Below are 23865 nucleotides of genomic sequence, written 5' to 3'. Positions count from 1 at the left end.
GACGAGTTACTTCTTGTGGACTTTAGGGCATTTCCAGGTCACTTCCTGTTATATAGTGTCAGTTCCTGTTAATTTTAGGGCATTTCTAGGGCACTTGGTGTTGATTTTTAGGCATTTCTGCGTAACTTGCTGTTAATTTCAGGTATTTCTGGTTAACTTCCTGATGTTATTTAAGTAGTATTAAAAACATGAAGGTTGTTGATGTGTTTCCTTTGTTGAATGTTATAATTCACTGTATGGTCAGTGTAGAACCAGTTCATTTTTAGAGGAACTCTGCGTCATCTATCCCTGACAATAGCAGCCAATAAGTGAATTGTATTCGTACTTCATAGACCCTTCAAACAATGGCGAGGCAAAGGAAGATGGAGTGAAAGGAGAAAAGATGGTGTTGCGGAAGGAGATTTTCAGTGCAGTGGCATGTATAATGAATGAGGGGGCACTTTATTTGAAACTCCAGCCCCGCGATTCACTTGAAGCCTTACTGGACAGAGTGAATCTCTTAGAGATGCTTTCACCTGGCTGGCGCTGAGGATGGACCTGCTGGAAAAAACTAATAACCTTGTAGGAGAATGCTCAGGGAGAGAGAGCCGACAATAGCGCAAGGGTCGGGTGGAAAAAGGGTGAGGAGTCAGCGAGAGAAAAAGAAAGAGGAAAGAGGTGAGGTTTGTATAGCGCCCAGACGATACAGAGAATACTGGCACCCATCCCACACTTCCTAAATAGTGTTCTCTACAGAAATAGCTCAGCCTTCATATTGACTTTTGTCTGCCGTTTGTGTGTGCGTATGTGTGCTCGACAGAGTGACACTTCCATTGTTTAGTAAGATTTTTTTCCCCCACTTTGCTTCTTAACTTTCTGGCACCACATGTGTTTGTGTGAGTAAGCCAAGGGGGCGTCACCTCCACCATGCGGGATAAAAATGGCCTCTTGACTTATTTTTGGCCCTCCGCTGGCCTCATGGTTTTAAAAATAGCTCAGCGATTGTGGGAGATACCTGCCGTTGCTGGAGCTCGGCTCTCAGGGCCTGCTCGCCGCATCTATCCGCCGCCGGCTCGCTCCGAACGGCTCCCTTGGGAGATGCACAAACAGGATGAGGGTGTGAGAAAATCAGTGACTGGGGAAGGGGGTGAGTTGGGGGGGGGGTCTGTCAGATAAATAGGGACACAGACTGTAAAATGTTGTGGCAACACAAAAGTAACTTTTACAGTAGTGGCACTGCGCATTAAAGGGAGAGACAACCAGTAGAAAGGACATTATTATGTCATGACATATTAAAGGTGGTTGTATTTCCGTATACAAATGTACATTTCTCATACCTCTGATAATCAACAAAATAATGTTTAACTCATTAGTTACCGTTGAGGACAATAGTCGAATGAGTCGTGCCCAATCTCCCACTTAAAATAGATTGGACGTCCAGCAGTGAAAAACTCCTTTTTTCGCTGCCGCCCCATAATAGTTCAAATGGATTTGACGTTACTAATAATAAACTCACTCAAATTCTTAGCTGAAGGATGAAAGGAGACAAATTAAATATTCATTACTATGGGTGTAACGATAATCAACCTTGATACATTGATTAAGAACAATATTGTTTCGAATTATCTCCAACTAGTAATTTAAATCAGCTTAAAAGAAAACAACTTAAAGAGAGGAAATTAACATCATGGAGATCAACAAAATAACTAGCAAACATTTTTAAAACATCAGAGATTGTTAGGTCCTGCTGTTTTAAGCACAGGTCATTGGCCCCTGTATTGTCACCTTTTTTGTTCTCTATTACCTCATTGGCTCCCAATACATCTCTTCATTCTCTGCACATTAACTAATGTAAAAGAATAAAAGGCAGCTACATGATTGGACATCTATCATTGTCAAAGCCGATGAGTAATGCCTATGCGTGACCAATTGCGTCAAAACTTACACTCGGCATGCGAGGTCACAGGGTGGTTTTCTCTCCTCACCGCCATCTGCACACCTAGGTGTTAATTTTGCTTCTGCTTTTTGGGCATATGTCATGTGAGCGCTGTCAAGAGTGTTAACTTTCTCTCTTCTCTTCACATGTTTGAAGTGAGTGACAAACGACGAGAAAATTCTGTTATTTTTAATATTGCACGCACTCCGTGCAGTTTGCCCTTTAAATGAGTGGCATTCTAAAGCTTGGCCTCCCAAATTGATGGCCAATAAGCATATTAAGAGTTGGCCTGACAAAGAGAAATATACACAGAGGAAGGAATCTGTGAAAATCATTAGTGCCCTTGGTGTTTTTCTTTACACAGCCAGAAACGAATCATTCTTTATTTCCAATGCACTCCCTCATATCCCCTCTGTGTGTGTGAAGGGAATTGAGCTAGCTGCATGTTATTAATGTGCTTTTGACAGCTTAATTTGATAAGCGGGCTGCTTGTTAAAGAACTCTCAGATTGTTCTCATAGAGAGAACACACGTTTTTTTTCTCCAATGTTCTTCAAAATGCTGACCCACTTCTGAGAGGTGGTCGAAAAACAAGCAAGAGTGGTGCGAAATCCACAGGGAGAAGAATGAGAAGAAGGCAAAGAGAGGTTAGCGGGTGCGCCAAAAGAGCGAGTGAGAGGGGATAGTATGTGGGAAGTTAACGCAAATGCTTTTTTTTTTTTACCGCCTCCTCACTGGCTTTCTTCAACCATCTTAGGCTTCTCTTCACTAATCAAGGGAGAAATGCTCTGAAACGATAACAGGGATTAGCTCCCAGCGCTCTGCAGCTCCCCTGGTTAAGTACACATGTAATGCGTTGTTTATTTCATATGATGCACAGTAGGAGCCGCAGAAGCCAGAACTGCAGCACTGTCACCACACACACAAACAAACGCACCCACACACACAATAGAACTACACTATTACACTTTCCCCCCTCCCCAGGCATAGATTTCCCACACCCTCAACAATACACCAGGATAAAATCAATTCAGGTGCATTCATATTTAGCTTCACAAATAAGTTATCTTGAAGACAAAAAAAACACATTGGGGTGGAACATCAGTTTACATTTGAACTCAATGGTTGGCTTTAACAGTAATCGATAGCCCCACCAGGAATCTGTGGCGCATAATCCTCATTCTGTGGAGAGCAATTCTTTTCAATTAAAGAAATGACGGAAAATGACAATTTATAGTAAAGCAAATATATTCTGTAATGAGGAAAAAGATTATATGATAAAACACTGCAAAACATTGTGGATATATACACTTTTGGGTAGATGAATTAAAATGCAAAACGACTTCATCAAACAATGAATTTCAGGCAGATTTAAAGGCATCCCCCTGACGTTCATATGTTCATATTACAAACATGCAAAGAGACATGCAGCATAAAAAAGTATAAATAGAAGTTCATTGGAGACAATTAAAACTAAGTATATATATTTTTTCAACATTACAGCTGACAGTATTCATCGATGACATTCACCTAACAAGCACAAACATAGTTTTGACTTATATATATATATATATATATATATATATATATATATATATATATATATATATATATATATATATATATATATATATATATATATATATATATATATATATATATATATGATGGGTACACATTCAACAGAATTGGATAATAATATAGCGTAACATGTTGGTGTGTTGGTGTGTAATTCAACAATTTTGTGATAATATTAAAACGATATAAAATAAATATTTTGGAAAATAACATTTTGTGGGATGCCAAAATTTGATTCAAGTCAATGTGTATAATCACGTTTATCCAATCTAAAATAGCAAACTACACAAAGCAATTTTGATGTTTTTGACAATTATGAAACATACCTTCTTTGAAATAAAATGCATATGAATTAAAATGCATCTCAAAATTATGTCAAGCAGGGTTACTATGGGTTTGATCAAGTTTGATCAACAGAACAGACAAGAGGAGAACATGAAAACTCCACACAGGAAGATCGGAACCCACTGAGAATTGAACCCTCGATCTCAGAACTGTGAGGCACACATAACAAGTCAGTTCAACTTTTTTAAATGAATTAACATAGATGCCTCATTACATGTTGAGGAATTTAAAACAAAGAAGTTGAAGTTTATTGTTTTTATTTATTTATTTTTTCTTTCAAATTGCTTTTTGAGGCACTTAGGATGTTGCTTGGTGGTTTATATTGCATAGTGTCCATTTACTGTAACATCCCTACTGTTGAAACGTTTCTATGTAATACTACGCAAAGACCAGGATGGAGAGGAAAAGTAGTGGGACAGGGCAGGAGGGTTAAATGTAGCCAGGGGATAGATGAGGGGGTAATAGGCACACTAGGACTCACGTCAACAGGCGTAGTCACACATGCAGACACATGTTCACACAGTGCACCATGCAAGTTCCCACACACAGCTGTGATGCAGGTCACTTGCAGTAAGGGGTGAACTCAGTGAAAGAAAACAGTACGGAATCACAGGGGCGGTAAAGTGTGCGTCATGTTACTGTGTGCGTCGGGGGCTTGTCTCACATTCTCAGGCCTTCTTTGGGTCAGAAGGCGAGGGGATTTCTAGGGGAAGGAATTGAGTGATATGAGAAAAATAAATGAAGGGGAGGAGAAAGACGGAGAGGGCTCGTGTGTTGTGCCCACTCCTCTCTTGTTGTGAGTTTGTGTGGAAAAAGCTTGCGAAAGGGGACATTCTCTGCTATCATTAGCTGGGGGCGGCAGTGGTGGAGCACTGGGAGGGGGCAAGCGAGGTTATGTGAACGATGCAGCTGTCCTCTGAGCAGAGGGATTTGAGTGCTCCTGATGATGAGGATGATGATGATAAAGATGATGGTAGTGGCGTTGAGGGAAATCCGGGCGGCCAGGTCCTCCTCTGAACCAGAATCTGAAGATGTGAACCAAACGCATATTTCCTCGCACTGCCACTCTCGCCTTTTACTTCCCAAATAGGAAAAATAAATAAGTAACGATCGATGCTTGATGGCAAAGATAGGAGTTCCAGAGAGATGGAGAGGAGTAAAAAGGAAACGGTCATGATTTATACATACTATAGACACGGCCAGGGACATTTCCTCCCCCACTATTTGTGGATTTCTGTGATGCATGTAAACAAATACATTGCTCACCATAGCACAATTTAAGACAAAAGGGCAATTTTCATTTGATATTTGAAAAAAAGTGGTAATTTTTAACTGTGCGAGTACCATAATTTCTAATTGTAACCACACAGGTTATTGTTCCTTTCATTTTTCCGTCAAAACCTTTCTTTTCCCTCATTTTACGTGCAACTCACACCCAATCAAATGGATTGGATTTCTATCATCATCACTGACAGCTAAATAGTTCAATTGTACAGATATAACAAATAAAGAGTAAATAAAAATAAGCAAAAGTGAAAACCAGACTTTTGTTTTAGGCGTTCCCCTCTACCTCTGCATACAATTCCATAAATCACTCAAATTTGTTCAACACTTCCTTCCCGCTTCTGTTATTTTTTATTTTTTTTTGTGAACAAGTCAGATCCCATGTAGCGAAGAATGTGTCTGCAGACTACGACCCAAGCTGGCTTGTCAGCCTCGTGTGATCAGTCGCTGCCGAGGAGACGAGGCGCAGGCACGGCGGCGAGACGACACATAACAGAACGCCATCACTGTGCACTGCTAATGCATTCAACATGCCACCGCGCTCCAACAACAAGGCAGACTATCACATAAGAAATTCCGACATCGACAATAACATTCAGAAACATGCGTGCATAAAGTACGTCAAGTACGTGGTAAAAGCCAAACATGGAGGGGAATAGAAATTTGAAAGCAAACAAGTTTGGATAGTCCGTATAGTCTGAAATATAAGTCACTTTTTTCATATTTCTGCCAGGCCTGTGACTTTGTCTGGCTTTGTTTTCTTTTCACACGGACAGCCGTGAGAAAGTGATTTTTTTTTACTTTTACAGATTTGGTTGTAATTTGAGATGAGATTGAGAGTGAGGTAACAAATTCTGATTTGTTTATTTCTGGATATGGTTATTTGAAAAATGGTTCATATCTTATGTTAACACATGCTATTTAGCCAGCTGTTCTCAATTTTATTCTTATTGCCAGAGTCCACTGATGTCGTACATTTCATTTGCATTGACTTCAAGTTTCGTGCGAAAGTCAAATTTTAATAACATTTCTGTAATCCTCAATGATAAATTGAACATAGCAGAACTTAGACATATACTTACTGAAATATAAGTAAAAATGCATGTTTTATAGAATGGACCAATAAATGTTTCTTATTACAAAAATATTGACAAGATTACTAATAAATATAGTAATAATATAATATAATTATATAATAATGAATATAATATTTACTGTTGTCCATTTTGTTTTGAAAAATCCATCTATAAATTAACCGAATTAAATAAAAAAAGAATGAGGAAAATATTTGTTTGTAAGGGCTTAAAAAAGTAGTTTTAGGTCAACAGTGGCTTCAAATGATGAAAATAGATTCTGTAGCTAATTAGTTAGTTTTCGAATACTTGATTAATTGTGAAACCTTCCAAATGAAACTAAAACTTCAATATGGGCCTTGACTTAGATTTTTTTTCCCGTTTCCATTGTGCATTTTTTGGGTTGGTGCGATTTATGCTCGATATGGTAATTTTCCTAAAACTCACTTACCCCAGAGAATATATAAAGACTTGCCCAATGCATTGGACCTTTCAATTTCGGTATAGCGATGAGAAAATGAGCTAACATTCCTGGCAACTTTAGCGTAAGTGTCAGGAACAATGGTAAAAGTGGAGCTAAAAATACACCGCGGTCAAACAGCAGGGTGTGGATTGGGTGGGCGTCGGTATATGTGATACATACAGTGGCCTGTGCTGTCGCCACAGAGAGAGCCAATGCACTCAGCCGATGCTCGTGGTCTCATAGCGGTAATTTGATATTTGTTTGTCTGCATTAGTTTATTCTCTTTGTACCCCCCTCCCACTTCTGCTTGTGGGGCTGAAGTAACAGTAGGCTTTATCAGATTACTAGCGCTGAGGTTTCTTTCAAACCTTTTTGCCATCTTGATTCCATGCAGCTGTGGAGACTCTTTAATCATAAGCTATCTTTTTTTGTAGCCACCGTCCCCTCCTCCCATCTTTTCGTCCTCCCTCCTCCTTAACATATGTTAATTGGCTGCTTTCTGTGACAAATTACGAGTGCTCGCTTTGATGAGGTCGCCTTGTGATGGCGCAGGGAGTGGAATACGCCGGTGCTGCCAGTCCCTCGCCAGTAACCCCCCTCTTAACCACTCCAAAAAAGCAGCGTGTAATGAGAGGCCTGGGTTGGGCCTGGCCCGGCTTTGGCCTCGGTGGGGGCCACTCCCCTAAACAGAGGCTCATCTGTAGGTGCCGTCATGCCACCGCACGCCCGCCACACTCCAGACAACCTTTCTCCTCACACACCCCAACACCAGCACCCCCTTGGGAATTATAAAGCTCTGTTAGAACGGGAGAGTTCATCTTATGTACAGAAAGAAATGCCTATAAGTGGTCTTACTGGGTCTGGTTCACCAAATTGTCCATTTTTTTATTGGGACAAAAGAAATGTGTGATATTAATTATGAATTTAGAGCTTGCTCCCCGTGTATCAAATTTACACTGCGTGTGGCAAAGAGGCAACGCCTGGAAACATAACACCAGCCTTGCTTAAACAAGCCCGAATAGTGTAGCAGCCTGTTTAATGATGTACACAATGCTCACAATTATCAATCATAAAATTGGAAAAAAACTGTTCGTGCAGCTCTTTTTCCACTACAGATTTTTCCCTTTGAATGCCAAACTTTATCATTGCACAATCCCACATACTTTCTTTCCTCCTATCTCACCATTCCCCTCCTGATACGTTACTATCTAGGTTACTCGGTTTCCGAGGAGAGCAAAGGGACCTGAGGAGAATGGGGTGGGGGGGTTGTACAGAAGGTCGTATCTACAGAATGAAGGACATCCTTGTTGAAGTCCACAACCGTCTACTTTTCCGCAAATCAAATGTGTCTTTGACACAACTTGCTATGAGACAGTTTAGGGGGATGAAAAAAGAAGTCCTTTCTATTCAATGTTGACATCTGTGAGGAGAAAAATAAAAATCAACATTTTAAATACAATTAAAAATGAAAAAAATACTACATATACTGTTTTTTTCTTTCTTTATTAAAATCATATAAATTAGAATATGAAAAAATATTAATTTTGACTGGTACATGTGAAATAAAGTAATAAAAATAAGTACAAATTAAAAAATAAAAAAGAATAAAAAAGTAAAAAAATACAGTAAAATACTCTTTTACTATGAATTATTTATTTAAATATAAATAATTATTTTGACTGGTAGGTGCAAAATTTACAAAATGTAAAAACAAAATGATTTAAAAAGAATACATATATACAACGCAGAACATTTTTTTCCCATTTTGAATAATGTACAATTTGAGAAGAATTCAGATCATATTTGATAGTAAATGAATTCAGATCATATTTGATAGTAAATAAATCCATTTCAAATTCTGCTACATTGTTGAAGTAAAACAAAAGCGCCCAGTTCCACTTCAAAAAATGAAGAGCTACTCAGGTGGAAGAGGTGTTTTTAAACTGTATATATTTCTCTTATGGTGTGTTGCTTGGACACAACGTTATTTGCTGGTACTTATGTATAGTGTGCCACTTGATGAGCACGCCTACATCCACATCTGATGTACTTCCTATTTTCTTATCACTCAGTTGTAATTCTAGGTTAAAAAAAATCTCATTTTTTAGGTTCCCTTATGAAAAAAGTACTGAAAAACTGATATTGAAATACTGTACAAAAGCAAAAATGAAGAATAGAATAGTCTTTCAGTTTAGATTTTTGTATGCCTCGATTATTGTCTCTTCCTGACCATTGAACATAATAAATATATTTAGTTATTCTGGGGTAACCCAAACTTGCTTATTAAGTAACAGGATAAAACTTCCCAAAAGATCTGCCTTTGCCATCTTCCTGATTTAGTTACCACAAATATGCAAAAACCTTGTACTGTAGATAGTAGTACTGTTACAATCAGCCACTATGAAAAGTAGCTTGCCGCCGAACGCAACGTTTCTTCCCTCGGAGGCGTCGTACGTGCACTTTGGAGTCAGAGGTGACAAGACGAAGTAGCTAACAGAAAAAGAAGTGTGCCTCGTGGCTACATGAAGGTTAGCCATGTTGGCATTAGCCCGCGGGCCTTAATTGAGGCCAGGGGGGAGCATTTAATAATTGCTGTCAGAAGATCAAATTTAATTCTCCTCTTTTCACAGCCACCACTGCTGTAGGGGGAGAGTGAAACAAATTGTCATCAGAGATTTCTAAATGAACAAAGCTTTTAATTAGTGTGATTAGAAGACTGTGGCAACCAGGAGAACTCAGGGCGGGGGGTGTGATGAAATCATCATACTCACTGCGATGTCTGCTGTTGATATGGTGTTTGCTTGAAGAAATGGGGTATCAGAAAGGGGGGGTTCATAAGTTCAGGTCTTCATAACTGGCCTGCACTGCTCTCACCTCTTATGCATTCTTCCTCGTTGCCTTGCTCCCCCGCCAGGGAGACTACCGAGACATTGTCTTAGTCGGCAGAGAACATAATTGGGTGAATATGTCAGTGCTTTGTGTTGTAAGTGACATGACTTGCGGCTGTTCCTGTGGGGGTGGGTGTAATTGGAGGGTGGTGGTAGTTTGTCTCACTCAGAGGTGACGGTATTAGTTTGTTGTTCTATTTTTTTTATCTAAATATTAGACAAATAGAGATGCAAAGAGGTGCACTGTTCTTGTTCCAATACTCTGGGTGTTGCGGCCTATCTATCTATTAATTTATCTGAACATTCATACGTTCATTCATACATTAACCCTAACCTTTTGCTTTTGGAAGCATTCAAGTCTAGATTTAAGGAGGTGACTAACTGTATAGTGTTGAAATGACCTAAGAACGACAGGAAGGGGGGAGTAGAAGAAAGAGAGGACGCGGTCAAGAAATCCTGCCTGTATTTTAAGTTATACTATCAATCTTTAGAACTTGTGACACTGATTAAACAAAAAAAAGACAAAGAAAAACAGGTACATCGGTTAACTGATAACAACCTTGGGGACCTAAATAAGCAATAAGTAGTGTTTCTTTACAATATTTCATTAGCCATTGCCAAAAAGTGGCATGGAATGTAAACTGCAGCAATGCAAATTCTACTTTGAATATTCCCACATATATTGAGTTTACAAACAAATTTTCATTACATGTCTTCCAGATGTTGAGCTCACAGGTATCCCAAGAAGCATACTAAATATTGTGGTCCACCATATTCATTTCTAACTGATTAAAATGATTTATTTAAATAAAAAACATTGCTATTTATATAGAATATAGAATGTGCTACTTTAGATTAATCAAAAATCTAATTAAGATGGACAAATCAAGTTGACAATTTTTTCGTACCCATGTGTTTGCCCTCACTTCCACGTGTGTGTCCTCCTCTTGCTCATCTGCCTTTGGCCCAGCAGCTGTGGTTTTTACAGCCCTTGGCCTTCTTTCAGAGAGGGGGGCTGACGTATTGTGTCAAGTCACCGCGTCCTTGGGGAAGTCAGCACAAGGCTATATGGAAAGATGGCTCTCACCTGTCTCGCCGTCGCCGCTGACGGATGACTACCTGTCTCTTTGGCCGCTCGGGTGGGCTACCGTTTGTTGCTACAGAGATGTGCAGCTGTGCACATGCTTGATCTCTAAAACTCCCACAATCACCAATTCCGCACTTAAATATCCAAGGAGCCGAAAAATATAGTTTTACAAACCCAATCAATTGATTATCTCAACAGTAAGAGTTGTATCGTTGCAATCTGAGCTTTATCTTCAGATTATAGAGAACAGTGTTCAAATATTCCCAAAACTATTGAACACAGAGTTTCCTTTTACATAATTCTGAATAATTTTGCGTTTCAATGCTTTGATCTCATCTTGGATTGCTCTCTTCAGAAGGGTGACTCCAACTATGTTTGTGCCAATCTTTTTGATAGCATCACTTCTTTGTAAGTGTTCTATTTTTGTCACTTCGGAAAAAAACAGTATATTACTTAGCATGTCATTCGAAGTTCCATGTTGTTTTCACAATATCACACGGTGGCTTCCTGGAAATATTTTTAGCAAATGACTTAAAATAAATCGTATGGGGAAGTCAAGATGACGCCTTGTAACAACCCAGATCCAGAAAGTTTTACTGTGTCTTTCTCATGTGGGGAAGTGTACATATCTTTAGGTTTTGGTTTGAAGAGATTTAGGATAGGAAATAACTTTGATTGTCTTGGGCTACTGAAGTCACATCCTTCCACAAACTTTCCTGGGTTCTTGGCCTCCAAGACTATAGGATTAAGATTCGAAGAGGTGAAGCACAAGAGTGAAACATTACTGGAAGAGTGCCATAGATTACAATTTCATTACATTTCATATTTAAATTGAACAGTCCCTGAAACTGGGTTTGTCGAGGAGACATCACATTCAGTTAGAAGTGTGGAAACGTAAATAAAAGTCATTTTCAATAGACAGACGTCTTACTTCAAGGCACATGAAGATTGGCAATAGAATATGTAAGAACCCGTTGCTGTCTTGCTAATGATCGGATTAGATCATGTGCTAATAGAAAGAGACAAGCGAGAATATATTCTGATATCTTAAAACACACTTACAAGAGGACACTCACACACAGGCAAAACATTCAAATTCAGGTTTAGCTCAAACCTTCACTCAGGAGAATGAACACATTATAAGATGATCCGCTACTATCACGTTAATCCATGGGTGTACATGTTGCTAATCTCTTTAGCCGATAACGTGCTAAATTAGCGGTAATATCTCCAACAATTCAAAGACAGCGAGGCCCACCTACACATGGGCTACCACCCAGCTTCAGGTCACTTGGAGAAGATATAGACATTATGGAAAATAGAGAAGGGAAAAGTAGTAGCGCGAGCCATTCGTCACCCTACCTATCTCACTGTGACAGACAGCGAACGCTATGTCCCACATAGACGAGTCACCGCCGCTAATGACATTAAAGGCACAATGAGACCCGCTACATATTCTTTCTCCTCGCTCCCATGCTGCGTGGCCATTGATTCGCAGGATCCTCTCATTTCTGCTGCTGCGTCTCAATCTTTGGAGGCACCATGTACGCCAAGTGCAATGCTAATTCCTACTCCAATGTTACATACAACAAAATACACATGTAAATTTACTGACACGGGATACAGCAGAAACCAAAAGGAAACACGTTTAAAAATACAGGCTTTGTGAAATGCTCAACGGAAAACAGAATCCGGTGACTTTCATGTTCTCTCTCTCTCTTTCATCTCATTTTTGGAACCACTTTATCCTTTTTAGAGTCGTGGGGGGTGCTGGAGCCTATTCCAGCTGACTCCAGGCCAGAGGCGGGGGACACCCTGAATCGGCGGCCAGCCAATCGCAGGGCTCAAGGAGTCGGACAACCATGCACACTCACACCCATACCTAGGGGCATTCTAGAGTGTCCAATCAGCCTACCATGCATGTTTTTGGAATGTGGGAGGAAACCGGAGTACCCGGAGGAAACCCACGCAGGCCCGGGGAGAACATGCCACCGGGCCGCCCGACTTTCATGTTGTATTAGAAAAATTATATATTTTTTTCTATGCCCCCTCTTCAAGGAAGAGAGAGTTTATTTAAAAAGAGAGTCTGTTTATTTAATGTACCATACACCTCCTAAAAGGTTTACTTACTGTAGTGTAATATGTTATTTCAAATCTTTACAACCACACTTCCTCAGAGGATAAGGGGTTACTGGCAATAATATATGTATATATTTATACAGACATATACATCTACTATTACCAAATGTGTTGCAGATGTACAGTACTATGAGTTTGACACCGTGCTGCTGAGGTGGGGTTTCTTGGGAAAAACATCAACAAACCTCTCACGATAAATCACCTTCTTCAATTTGCTTAAGAGAATTACAATTCAAGAAAAACCCCGTCAGCAGATTTTTGGACATTGCGTGATTCACAAGCATCACTTTCAGTTTCAACATTTTTCCCTTGTGCAATTGCCTGAATTTAGAAATAAGTTGATGATTCTGTTCAATGAGCCTTACTAGAACTGGCTTTTGTGGAGGTTGCTTACTAAGAAATAGTCGGATTTACCATGGAAATGGAAATAGTATATTTTTAAGACTATTATCGGAAGCAGTGATTTTTTTCACTATTCAGTTCAATTAGAAAGAGTCTCAAAACTGTTGACTGCGTGTTTAGTAATATCAGTTAAATAGACAACAACATGCTAAATAAGCCTCTGACAACAGTCAGATACTAACTTTGCCTCAAAGAACTTTGAAAAAAAGTGCAATTTATAGTCCAGAAAATATGGTAGTTATAAATGTTGTATTTCTCGAGGTCTACTATAAAATATATGTACTTTTTTATGTGTTTAACTTTACGCACTTGGAGTGTGATAAACCACCTAAAAACTATCAAGTTTGGACTCTGTTTGAGGAAATATTCAAATTCTGCCCAAAAAGTACATTTGTGTATGCATATAGTTCATAAAAAACAACAACTGATTGCTAGTCTCATTATCTACATAGTTTTTACTACTTTGTTATTGTGGGACTACAATAATTCAACATTAAGTCCCCTCTTTTTTGTCACCTGTTCATTTCAGTCCACATTAACAAGCACCCAATAGACTATTACAATGTGTGCTGCGTATTAGTTTTTAGCGACTAAACGCCTGGGAGAGAGGTGACCTAGAATCGAGCCTTGTGGTGCACACTAGAGTGTTCGTGTTCTCGTCGTCCTCTCAGCTCCCACTTCGGAGACGGTGAGAGAAAGAGCGCTCATTAGATGTATGTGCTGAATCTCCCTCCGATTCTGCCATCCCCCCTCCCAACCTTCATCTTTCTCTATGGTTCGCTCTCTCTGTCCGTCTGCTTAACAGATGGGAGGGTCATGGCTACAGCGCTTCCCCTCCCCCTGGAGAGGCCTGGTGCCTGTTCAAAAGATCCCTTATTTTGCTTCACTCTATTTCCTTCGTATGTGTATGTATGTATGTGTTCTTCTCTCCATCCTCCGTTGTCACCTGTCCAGCTCGAAGCCCACAGAGCCAGGACCTGTGATATTGAACAAGCAGAGGAGCAACTGTTATCCTTCTGTCTTCATGGTTCCACCGCCTACTTCAACATTAGCAGGCGCCCACTCTGTTTTTTTTGTTCCCTAGCTCTCCACAAGCACACATGTATTAGTCAGATTTAGGGCTTGCAAAATGAATGGAATATTTGACTACTGATTGATATACTGAGGGACACTATTTTACCTATAGGAAAACGGATAAGGGAATTTTTGGTTCTTCACCCAAAAATACCATATTTGTATTTAAATATATTCAGCCAATACCAATTTATATTTTGAGTCATTTGCATCTTTTTAGACTTTTTTTTTCTGAAATAATGTCAACATTAGCTGGCCATAGTTGACTGATTATCACATAGTGCAGTTCAGTACACCACATGACACATTGTCCTTAGTGTTGGTCCCTTTTTCTGAAGAAGTTTAAAACATGGCGTGACAGGTATTATTTTGCTACATATTGTCACTTTTGGGCTATTTTTTACGTGCCTTCTCTTTACCCACATTATTTAAAATAAAATTCTAAAGATGTTGCATTGCACACACCGTTTAAATGTTGTTTTGCATAAGATTTTTTTTTTTTAAAGAACAACAGTTATCAGAAAATAAAGCAGGTTTTGGGTTCAACAACCCAAAAGTAAATCAAAATATTTCCATCATTCATTCATTTTCCTAACGCCTATGCCAGCCAACTGTGGGCAACAGGCAGGGGACGCCTTGGATTGGTAACCAGCCAATCACAGGGCACAATGAGACAGACGGTCAACCATTCTCGCACACGCATACCTTGGGAGAGTTTAGAGAGTTCAACCAACCAACCATGCATGTTTTTGGATTGTAGGGGGAAAAAAACTGAGTACTCAGAGCAGACAACATGCAAACTCCACACAGGAAGATCTGAATCCTCAGGGGATTAAACCGTCAATCTCACAACTGTGAGGCGGACGTGCTAACAACTCGCCATCGCACCGCCCTTTGCATCACCGTCACTCTTTTTTCTTTTTTTGGCCAACATAATGAATATAACTTCGTAATTGCAAATATCTCCTTTTGAAAACAATGATACCATTAGATAGAGTAGTTACTAGATGCAATTTGATAAATTTTTGAGTCCATAATTTTTTGTCGTAATTTTCATCATTCATTTAAAATGTTCCGCTTAGAGCAAAATAACAATAATAAAAATAAATAAATACAATGAAATGAAATGTGATTTACCATTTGTTGCAGTTCTAGTCAGATTAGATGAGTTGTGTTCCTAATTTATTGTTCAGAACCTGTCGTGGGTTCAATTTCTCACGTTCCTAGCTCACCTCATTTGCCTCCCCGAGGTCAGAGGTCCCTTGTGAAAAATTCCTGTAGAGGATTACCGCCATGTGCCACATGACCACGCTCACTAAGCGGTGTTTGTTTTCCTGTCGTTTCACCGCCTTGGAGTCACCAGCCCAAATTGGATTGAGCGATTCACTTGGTAATCTGTTAACTGATGCTCTATACCTGCCACAGGGGCAGGCGCCTCAGAACCAGAAAAGGGTTGGCTCTCATACAGCACGGGGGCAGGTGTTGCGTTGACAAGGAGGAGGAGGAGGAGGTAAAGGAAATGAACGTGAGAAGGGATGAGAGGAGGCGGTTTAGGGGGAAGCGCTCGTGCGGTTTCTCCTCGGGTAGTGCTGCATGGCTGGAACTGCGAGCCAAAAGCAGGGATTAAATGTTCAGGACACGGGCTTTGTCTTAATGTTACATAAGGCCTAAGGTGTTGCCCCACCGGGTGTTGACATTGAGAGGTTCAGCCGCGCTCACGGCTGCTTTGGGAGGATTGAGGAGGAGGTGGTAGAGGCCAGCAGGCAGGGATCATTGAAGTAACCCCTGGCTTTTTGGAGCCCTGCCCGAGCTGGTGAGTGTTGACTACAAAGGCCGGGAGGGGATGATGCTGTCAGTCTGTGATTGAGGTACGCTGCTGGCTTGATTGATACGCTTGTCTGGTTTTCTTGTGCCAAGCGTCTTTAGTTGGCTTGTAATCCCACTTTGTCTGACAACATCCCTCTTTGTTTCATACCAGGAAAAATGAACCAGGGGGCATTGCTTTGTTTTTTTTTTCTCTCTTTATAGATGGGCGTGTTTGCACAAAAATCTGCTGGATAGCCTCCTCACAACTGCCAGAGTTATTTTAGATCTTATTATCTCCCCAACTGCCAGTGATTAATTGTATGCATATCACATTCCGCCTGTTTAAGGTTTTCAGATTTTTGACATGCATGTCAATAATGATATCAAGGCACGGGAAAAAAAGGAAAATAAGCCATTTACTTTTTCATACTCCTTGGCCGCCATTGATGGTGATGGATGCCCAATTGAATGATCGCTACCATCCCATCCCAGTTTTAAATGGTTTGGACTTCTATCACCATCAATGGCGATGAATTTAAACATATTAAGTTAAACATTAAGTTACACATATTGTCATTCTCAAAATATTTGTTTAACGTTTTTTTAATAATGAAATTTTATTGTATATTCTAAATATAAAAAAAATATAGTTTAAAGTTTTTTGTTATATGTGGAAAATCTGAAAAAAAAATACATTTGTGACAATTATTTTAAAAAGGTGTCGTATTGAAAGCAATAGACATCCAGGTTTGTTTTTTTCCTTTTTCTGTCTTTTAGTAAAATTAAAAATATTGGAATTTTAAAGGATACAATTAAAACTATGAAAAACCAAATTCTTGCAATATTTTCTTTGTTTATTTAAATTATATCTTTTTTTTTTCAAAGGCAATCACAATCAATGACAGCCAATGTCTACTGTGGTCATCAACCAGTTAATTCAAAAGCTGCCATTGACAGCAAAAGAGTTCCAATACATTAGAACTGCAGTTTTTAGTTACTCTTTTCCAATTTTTAAATGAAAAGAAATAAACATTTTTATTAAAACAATAAAAAGAGAATATTCATTGTTTTTAATTACAGTAAAATAGCTTTGAAAAAAAATAAATAGTAAAAAAAGAAAATATTTTTCTCCTTTCATTCTTTAAAAATAAATGAAATGCAAATAAAATAAAATAAGTAAACTGGCATCAGTAGTAGCCAATGAGTTTAACTTAATGTTAACTTATTGCCATTGACGGTAACAGACGTCCAATACATTTGAAATAGGGGGAATTGGCAGTGATTGGATGCTTGCGATCAAATGGGATTTGTATGTCTTGTTTTTCCTTTTTTTCAACATTGAATAGAGTAAATTTAAATCAATTAAACAATATTTTTATTCTTAGTTAAAAACAAAAACAAAAAAAATAAATCCCTTCGTAAACACACCTGAAGATGATTGTGGAAAAGACTTTGGCACTACAAACCGCAAATGCTTTATTGCACGTGAAGCAGTGTTGCTAGTGTCTGCGCAAGCTTTGGTGGATGTCCCTATTGTATACTTTCATTATCAATGTCCTACTAGTGGAAAAAAAGAGGTCAAGTGCGTAGCCATGTGCTGTGCTCACCTCTTGGGTATAAAGCATTCTTCTGCTTTCTCATGCATGTTACTCAATAAATACATGGATTCGGGTTAGGGGAGATGAGGAGAAAAGAGTGGGGGGCAGTGGGGTGCTGTACAGTGTGTGTGCGAAGGAGAGAATGTGAAAAAGAGTGATGAAGGGAGCAAGGGTGCATGAGAGAAGAGAGTGATAGAGAGAGACTGTCATGTCTTTTGGTGAAGCGGTGTCATCTTCCACATCAATGTCTGATGCTCGCGCTGCCAGGTGCCGGAAATCTGGTTCAGAAAGGAGAGAAGAAAGAGATGATGGAGAAAAAAGGCCGGGTAGACGGAGGATTTTTATTTTTTTATTTTTATGTGATGGCACTGACAGCTTCTCTGCATTGCACTGAGTTTAAATAATGGGATGCTCATTTGCATAACGAGGGACGTTATCACCTCTACTGTCAAAAGAAAACACAACAACAGTTCTTGTGCTCCTCCCTCAGATAGATTGGGTTGGCCTACTTAAGCACCTCCAGAGAGATGCGGTTTAGCCAAGCTCAAATAAAGAACACATGCATGCACCCTCTCGCAAACTTTTTGGGCAAACATAACGCAAAGTCCAGTTTGAGGGCTTTTGACCAAGAACAAGTAGATACATGGACGCAGACAAGGCTATCCAGTTTAACATGATCATTTGAATGCGGTCTCCAAACAACATTTTCCAAATATTAATTCTTGCCATTTTTTCAAATCTTATCTTGACTTTTAGTTTTTTTTTTCCTTCATCTGACCATTTTCACTGACTTTGACTTTGTAAGAAAGGCCTATCGTGAGTTCTTGGCTGCTAAAACAATTATTTAGATTTTCTAACCAACAATTATTTTATTTTATTATTTTAACTATGATAAGGTGACTGATCAGTTCATATATATGAATCACGGCAATATTTATTGTGTGTTATTTTTTTAATAATGACATATTTTAAAATTCATGAATTAAAATACTTTTTTTTCGTTGTCTAAACTTTAACATAGATACACTATATACTTTTTGAATTAAATGAAAACTTTAAAAAACACAATAAATGTTCTCCTTGTGAATGTAACTTATCTGACTTAATAAAAAAATATTCATGCATGGTAGGCTGATTGGACCCTCTAAATTGCCCCCCGATTCAGGGTGTCCCCCACCTCTGGCCCGTAGTCAGCTGGGATGGGCTCCAGCACCCCCCGCAACCCTAATGAGGATAAAGCAGTTCAGAAAATGAGATGAGATGAGATTTATTAAACTTTTCTAAATTAAATCATTTTTGAATACGTTTTTTTTTAAATCTAAAAATATATTTTAAATTAAGTAATATAAATTTAAAAAATGATTGACCTTTTCTGGCCTTTATTTTACTTGTGTGTTAAAATATATTTAAAAGAAATATATTTAAATACTATCTTTAAATCAATATTAATCCCAAACCAATCACTGGGAGATCTATGTTTTGTAACCAACCTCTCCCATGCAAAATGGATCACAAAGCTTTCTCTGTCAATGACAGCCGATGAGTTAAACAGTGGAAAAAATAGGATTTGGATGATTCTGAGATCAACAGAATGTTTCTAAAGTATCCAACTATTGAAATAGTTTGCGATTAATTTAAAAATTAAGATGATTAGGTGATTATCTGTGACAGCCCTCACTTAGTTCAGGGGGTGGCCAAGGTTTTTGTTCCAACTAATCCAGCACAGACACTTTGACCAATGAGATTTCTGCAGAAAACAAGAAGCACCTGACAGCAATCCAGTGATTGCACTTGTAGGACGACAGCTTGGTGAAAAGGTGTCCTCTTGATAGGTTGGAATGAAAACCCACACCCACTGCGGCCCTTTGTGGAATAGTTTGGACATCCCTGACTTAGTTCACCGTTCACGTTCGCATTATTTGCGACGCTGTACATGATAACCACCGCCGGAAATACATTAATACATATGGAATTGTTTCATCCCCCCTTTTAAAGATGATGGGGCACAAGAGCCGAGAGAGGCAAGCTGAATGCGAGTTTTACTGTCAGTACAGTGACGTTTTACAGCAGGAAGTAAAAAGCATTGCTCAGTCTGGAGGTAATGTTACAGTGCCAGTGATTAGAGCGTTTAAGTTAGCGGCACTTCCAAAACACTGTCAAAGTCTCTGTGAACGAGGCGAGATCCTGACAGCGCTGTCTCCTCTCATAGTCTGCAGTGGGAGAGAGCGAGACCAAAAGAGGCAAAAACTGATTTGCATGATATCGACAGTGAAAAACACAGCCGCTCTCACAACATTGTTGACAGATTCTTTGTCTTTCTTCACCCTCCCTAGTGGCTGCCATGATGCCACTTTTATTATTTTTTTCCATTCCTCTCAGTATTTTGCCATATTTCATTTCAGTTAATGCTCATCCTCCCCCCTCTTGCCTTTTTTCTCTTTCTTGCAGGTACAGATGCTGGAATCTTTGAGTTGATTGCAACAAATAGCAAACCAGCGAGAGTGAGGAAAAGAGAGAGCGAGAAGAAGAAGAAAAGTAAAGAGAAAGAAGAGGAAAGAAGAAGAGAGAAGCAAGCATAAAGTTCTTTGGGAAGAGGAGAGAAAGAAAGCGACGGGGACGATGGGGAGGAAAAAGATTCAGATCACGCGGATTATGGATGAACGCAACAGACAGGTACGTCTCTCGGGAATGGGAGGATGGATGAGTGTGAGTGTGGGTAAGGGAGGAGTGAATAGAGGGGGAACACCCTACACCCCGCACAACCCAATGGTAGTCTTTAGGGAGTCTGGGCAATATGAAATAGGGGGACAAGAGGGTGGATGGCAGTGTAGCATCAAGTTATTGCTTTGGGGGATCTCGTCTTCCTGTTTTATAATGACAATCCTGTGTTGAGGCAATCTGAGAGTTTCCCCCTCGAGTATATCTCCAAGACTTCAATCCTATTCTGCATGAGTTCAACGTGAAGAACTCCGCTGGCGTTTATTATGGCGGCCCTCACTCTGGTAAACTCACTGCCAGTGGAATATTACTGGATGAGGGGAACAAACACTGTGTTTGTCTGTGGAAAAACAGGGTGGAGCTCAATCAACACTGATAGTCACACGCATTCATGAATCGGTTTATTAATCAAGGTTAACTCATTGGTCACCAGTGACAGTGATTGACGAACCAAATCTGCTTCGAAAGTGAACAGTTTTTAAATTGACAGCCCAGTAACTTACTAACACACAGTAACTGGGATATTACCACTTATAACACGCAAAGGAAACACATGAGCATTTTCTATTGTTTTCATGGCCAGCCAGCAAACATACCACAATGTAAAAGACACACTGTTATGAATTATTCGTCTATCATCATCAACGGCATGAAAACGTAATGCCACCCATCCCAACTCAAATTAAATTGACATCTACCAATGTCAATAATAGTGAATGAATTACGTTGTATACGCACGACAGATTTACTTGGGTGAATTTGTTGTGATAATTCTCAACCCAATCAAACATTTCCAAGATGACCTACAACAGTGCTAGGTAAGCCATTAAACAAGCAAAAATGATTTAACTGTGTACCCAATGTATTTTTGTATTCCTGTACGTACTTTGTAATTCCTTCCAAATACAGTCCATGTTTTCAAGCCATTCACACAGTTAAAGCCTATAAATCTTACCCACAGTTTCCTGCATTACATGAAAAATTGGACTGTGTGACTCGAGCCCACTCTTGGGTCCATGGCTGTAAAAAAAGAGACAAAGAGCACGTTCCTCCACACTGCCCTGAGGCACTCAATCGATCACTTCCTGTGCTCCAAACTGACCACTGACACTTTTTCAGCTTCCCGACATTTCAAATTGGATCCATACGCATCTAGCGTGGCCTCTGGATCACAGGTCATAAACACACTCACTCTGACCAGCTTCAGGCTTTTCTTAATTCTCTGACACAAGTCCAACACAGTAGCGCTTTCATCACTTCTACACTACTCTGTGGAGTCACTTTGAGTTAAAATAAAAATGTTCCTGGAATCGATTAGTCAATGCTGAAGGAATCATTTTGACCCGTGTTATGACTGAGCTTTATGTGTGAGCTCCCAACTCACAATTGCATGTGAGAAAGCACACCTAAGATAAAGAAGCTTCCAGTAATTTCACCAGTTGTGACACAGCACTGTCTCTTTGGAACAAAAAAGGCAAAGCATCACTTTGTCGTCAAAGCAGTGAGAGAGGTCACAGAGTTTCCTGTGAGGGCTCTGCCTATCGTGTTGCAGCAGCATCTGCGCTTCCTCCTTGCTGTTATCTCAGCCCTTCCCTCACCTTAGACTGAGCCCGCCACATGCAACGGGCCATCCGGCTCCTGAGGATAAGGAGGGAAAGAGGGAGACAGGAAGGACACCTGAGGGGAATCGATGCCTAAGATATCCGGGCTTTACTTACAAGGGGAGAGCGAAAGACAGAAGCAGAGGAGAAAGGGTTCAGGGATAGGAGTCAATAAAACACTAGAATTTGTTCAGCTGGAGTTAAATCATTATCTACCATTCAATAGCTCCCAGTAAAAATTCATCGGCTGTCCGTCGCCGTCAACGGCAAAATAACGTCAAGAAATGTTGCTGACTAGTCAGGTTTTGTTCAGGGTGATGCCATATGCCACAAATGGCATCACCCTAACTTAACAACATCACTGCATTAGACAGCATCACAAGGCAGACCGGAAAAGCCAACCTTCTTGAAAGAATGAAAAACAGAAGTTGAATTTACATATTTTCACTTCCCTCCAAGGTGAGTTTGTTATAAACTGCCTCCAAAAGTCACATGCTTCACATACTTTCACTCTTTTGTGCTTTCAAAAGGATTTCATTTTTATAGATATTTTTTTTATTATTTGACAAAAAATGAACAATTATCACAATTCTATATTCTGCTTTTTCAGGTCATTTACACAATTCTGATTTTGACATGTTGACAAAACAAGTGACATTTTCTTTTTTTCACATTTTCTAACCACAAAATAACCAATTTCACATTTTTTCCCAACATTTTCTTCATGTCATTCATGAATCTACGTCTAACATACTAACAAAACAATTGATATATTTTCCTCCTATCAGCAAAGAAACTCATCCAGGCCTATGTATTTCCAGAGTCACAATTATTTCACCTTTACCTGTTAATGTCATTCATATGAATACATTTGCAAAAAAGCATATCATTTACTTCACAGGACAAAAAATCCCTATTTTGAACCAGAAATGTACAATTTTCACCATACATAACGCACGGTTATCGTTCATTTTCCGAACCGCTTACCCTCAAGGGTTTTTTGAGAGGGTACTGTAGCCTATCCCTGAAAATGGGCACAAGGCGGGGACACCCTGAATTGGTGTCCAGCCAGTCGCAGGCCACGAAGAGACGGGCAACCATTCACGCTCATACTCATACCTAGAAGCAATTTTGAGTGTTCAACCACCCTACCATACATGCGCTTGGGATGTAGGAGCAAACCAGTGCACCTGGAGAAAACCCACACAAACCCAGGGTGTAAATGCAAACTCCGCAATGTGGGCCGCCCAACACATCAAAAAATTGCAATTGGAAGTATCCATTATAATTCCTTGCATTTTTACCCCATACCTTTTGATGTAGGACCAAGCTGTCAGCACCAGCATGCCACCTACATTGCTTCCCAGCCCGCCCTGTTGCAGAAGCAACATGGCTTTGGGCAGTCGGCCCGTATCTCCCTGGGCGGCCACTTTGGGCTGCCACCCTGGCCCCCCAAAACACTTCCCCAGGGCCGTGGCAGAAGAGCCAGGCCTCCCTGTTGTTGACTGGCTGCCCAAAGCTTTGGACAGTGGGCAGCAGTGTGTGAGACCTGGCGCGCAGCCCCCTGACCACTCAGACCCTCTCCCTTCCTCAAGCACATAAAAGAACCCCTCATGGACTGCACGCGGAAAGCAGACATGCAATATATAATCCTAGCTTCATGTGTGTGGATAGATTTTAAACATTGATTCAATTTGACACTTTGATAGACAGTGCATTTAATATGTTCTTTAAAGAGTATGTATTTTCAATACACGGACCAGCCAACAATATGACCACTTAACCAATATAGTTGGCAACCTGTGTTGTTTTTGGAAGCCCTTTTCATTTTCATCTTAGTCTTTTGGACAAAAATACGTATTCTTCTTAGTCATTTAAAAATGTGTCAGGCTTTG

The 23865-nt window shown here is 39.7% G+C and overlaps 1 protein-coding gene across 4 annotated transcripts in view; it reads left to right on the top strand.

Moving 5' to 3' along the window:
* Positions 1-23865, top strand: part of mef2cb (myocyte enhancer factor 2cb) — a 72941-nt gene that overhangs the window by 4839 nt on the left and 44237 nt on the right. For all 4 annotated transcript variants that reach the window (XM_077600550.1, XM_077600549.1, XM_077600548.1 and 1 more), the window contains exon 2: positions 20100-20324. In XM_077600550.1, the coding sequence (XP_077456676.1) occupies positions 20271-20324 (54 nt within the window). In that variant the 5' untranslated portion in view covers positions 20100-20270. The remainder of the gene's footprint in view (positions 1-20099; positions 20325-23865) is intronic.

The sequence above is a fragment of the Stigmatopora argus genome, chromosome 5 (assembly GCF_051989625.1).
Source record: "Stigmatopora argus isolate UIUO_Sarg chromosome 5, RoL_Sarg_1.0, whole genome shotgun sequence".
NCBI classification, from domain to species: Eukaryota; Metazoa; Chordata; class Actinopteri; order Syngnathiformes; family Syngnathidae; genus Stigmatopora; species Stigmatopora argus.
Note: the sequence above shows the minus strand (reverse complement) of the source record. Positions and strands in the feature narration are given on the sequence as shown.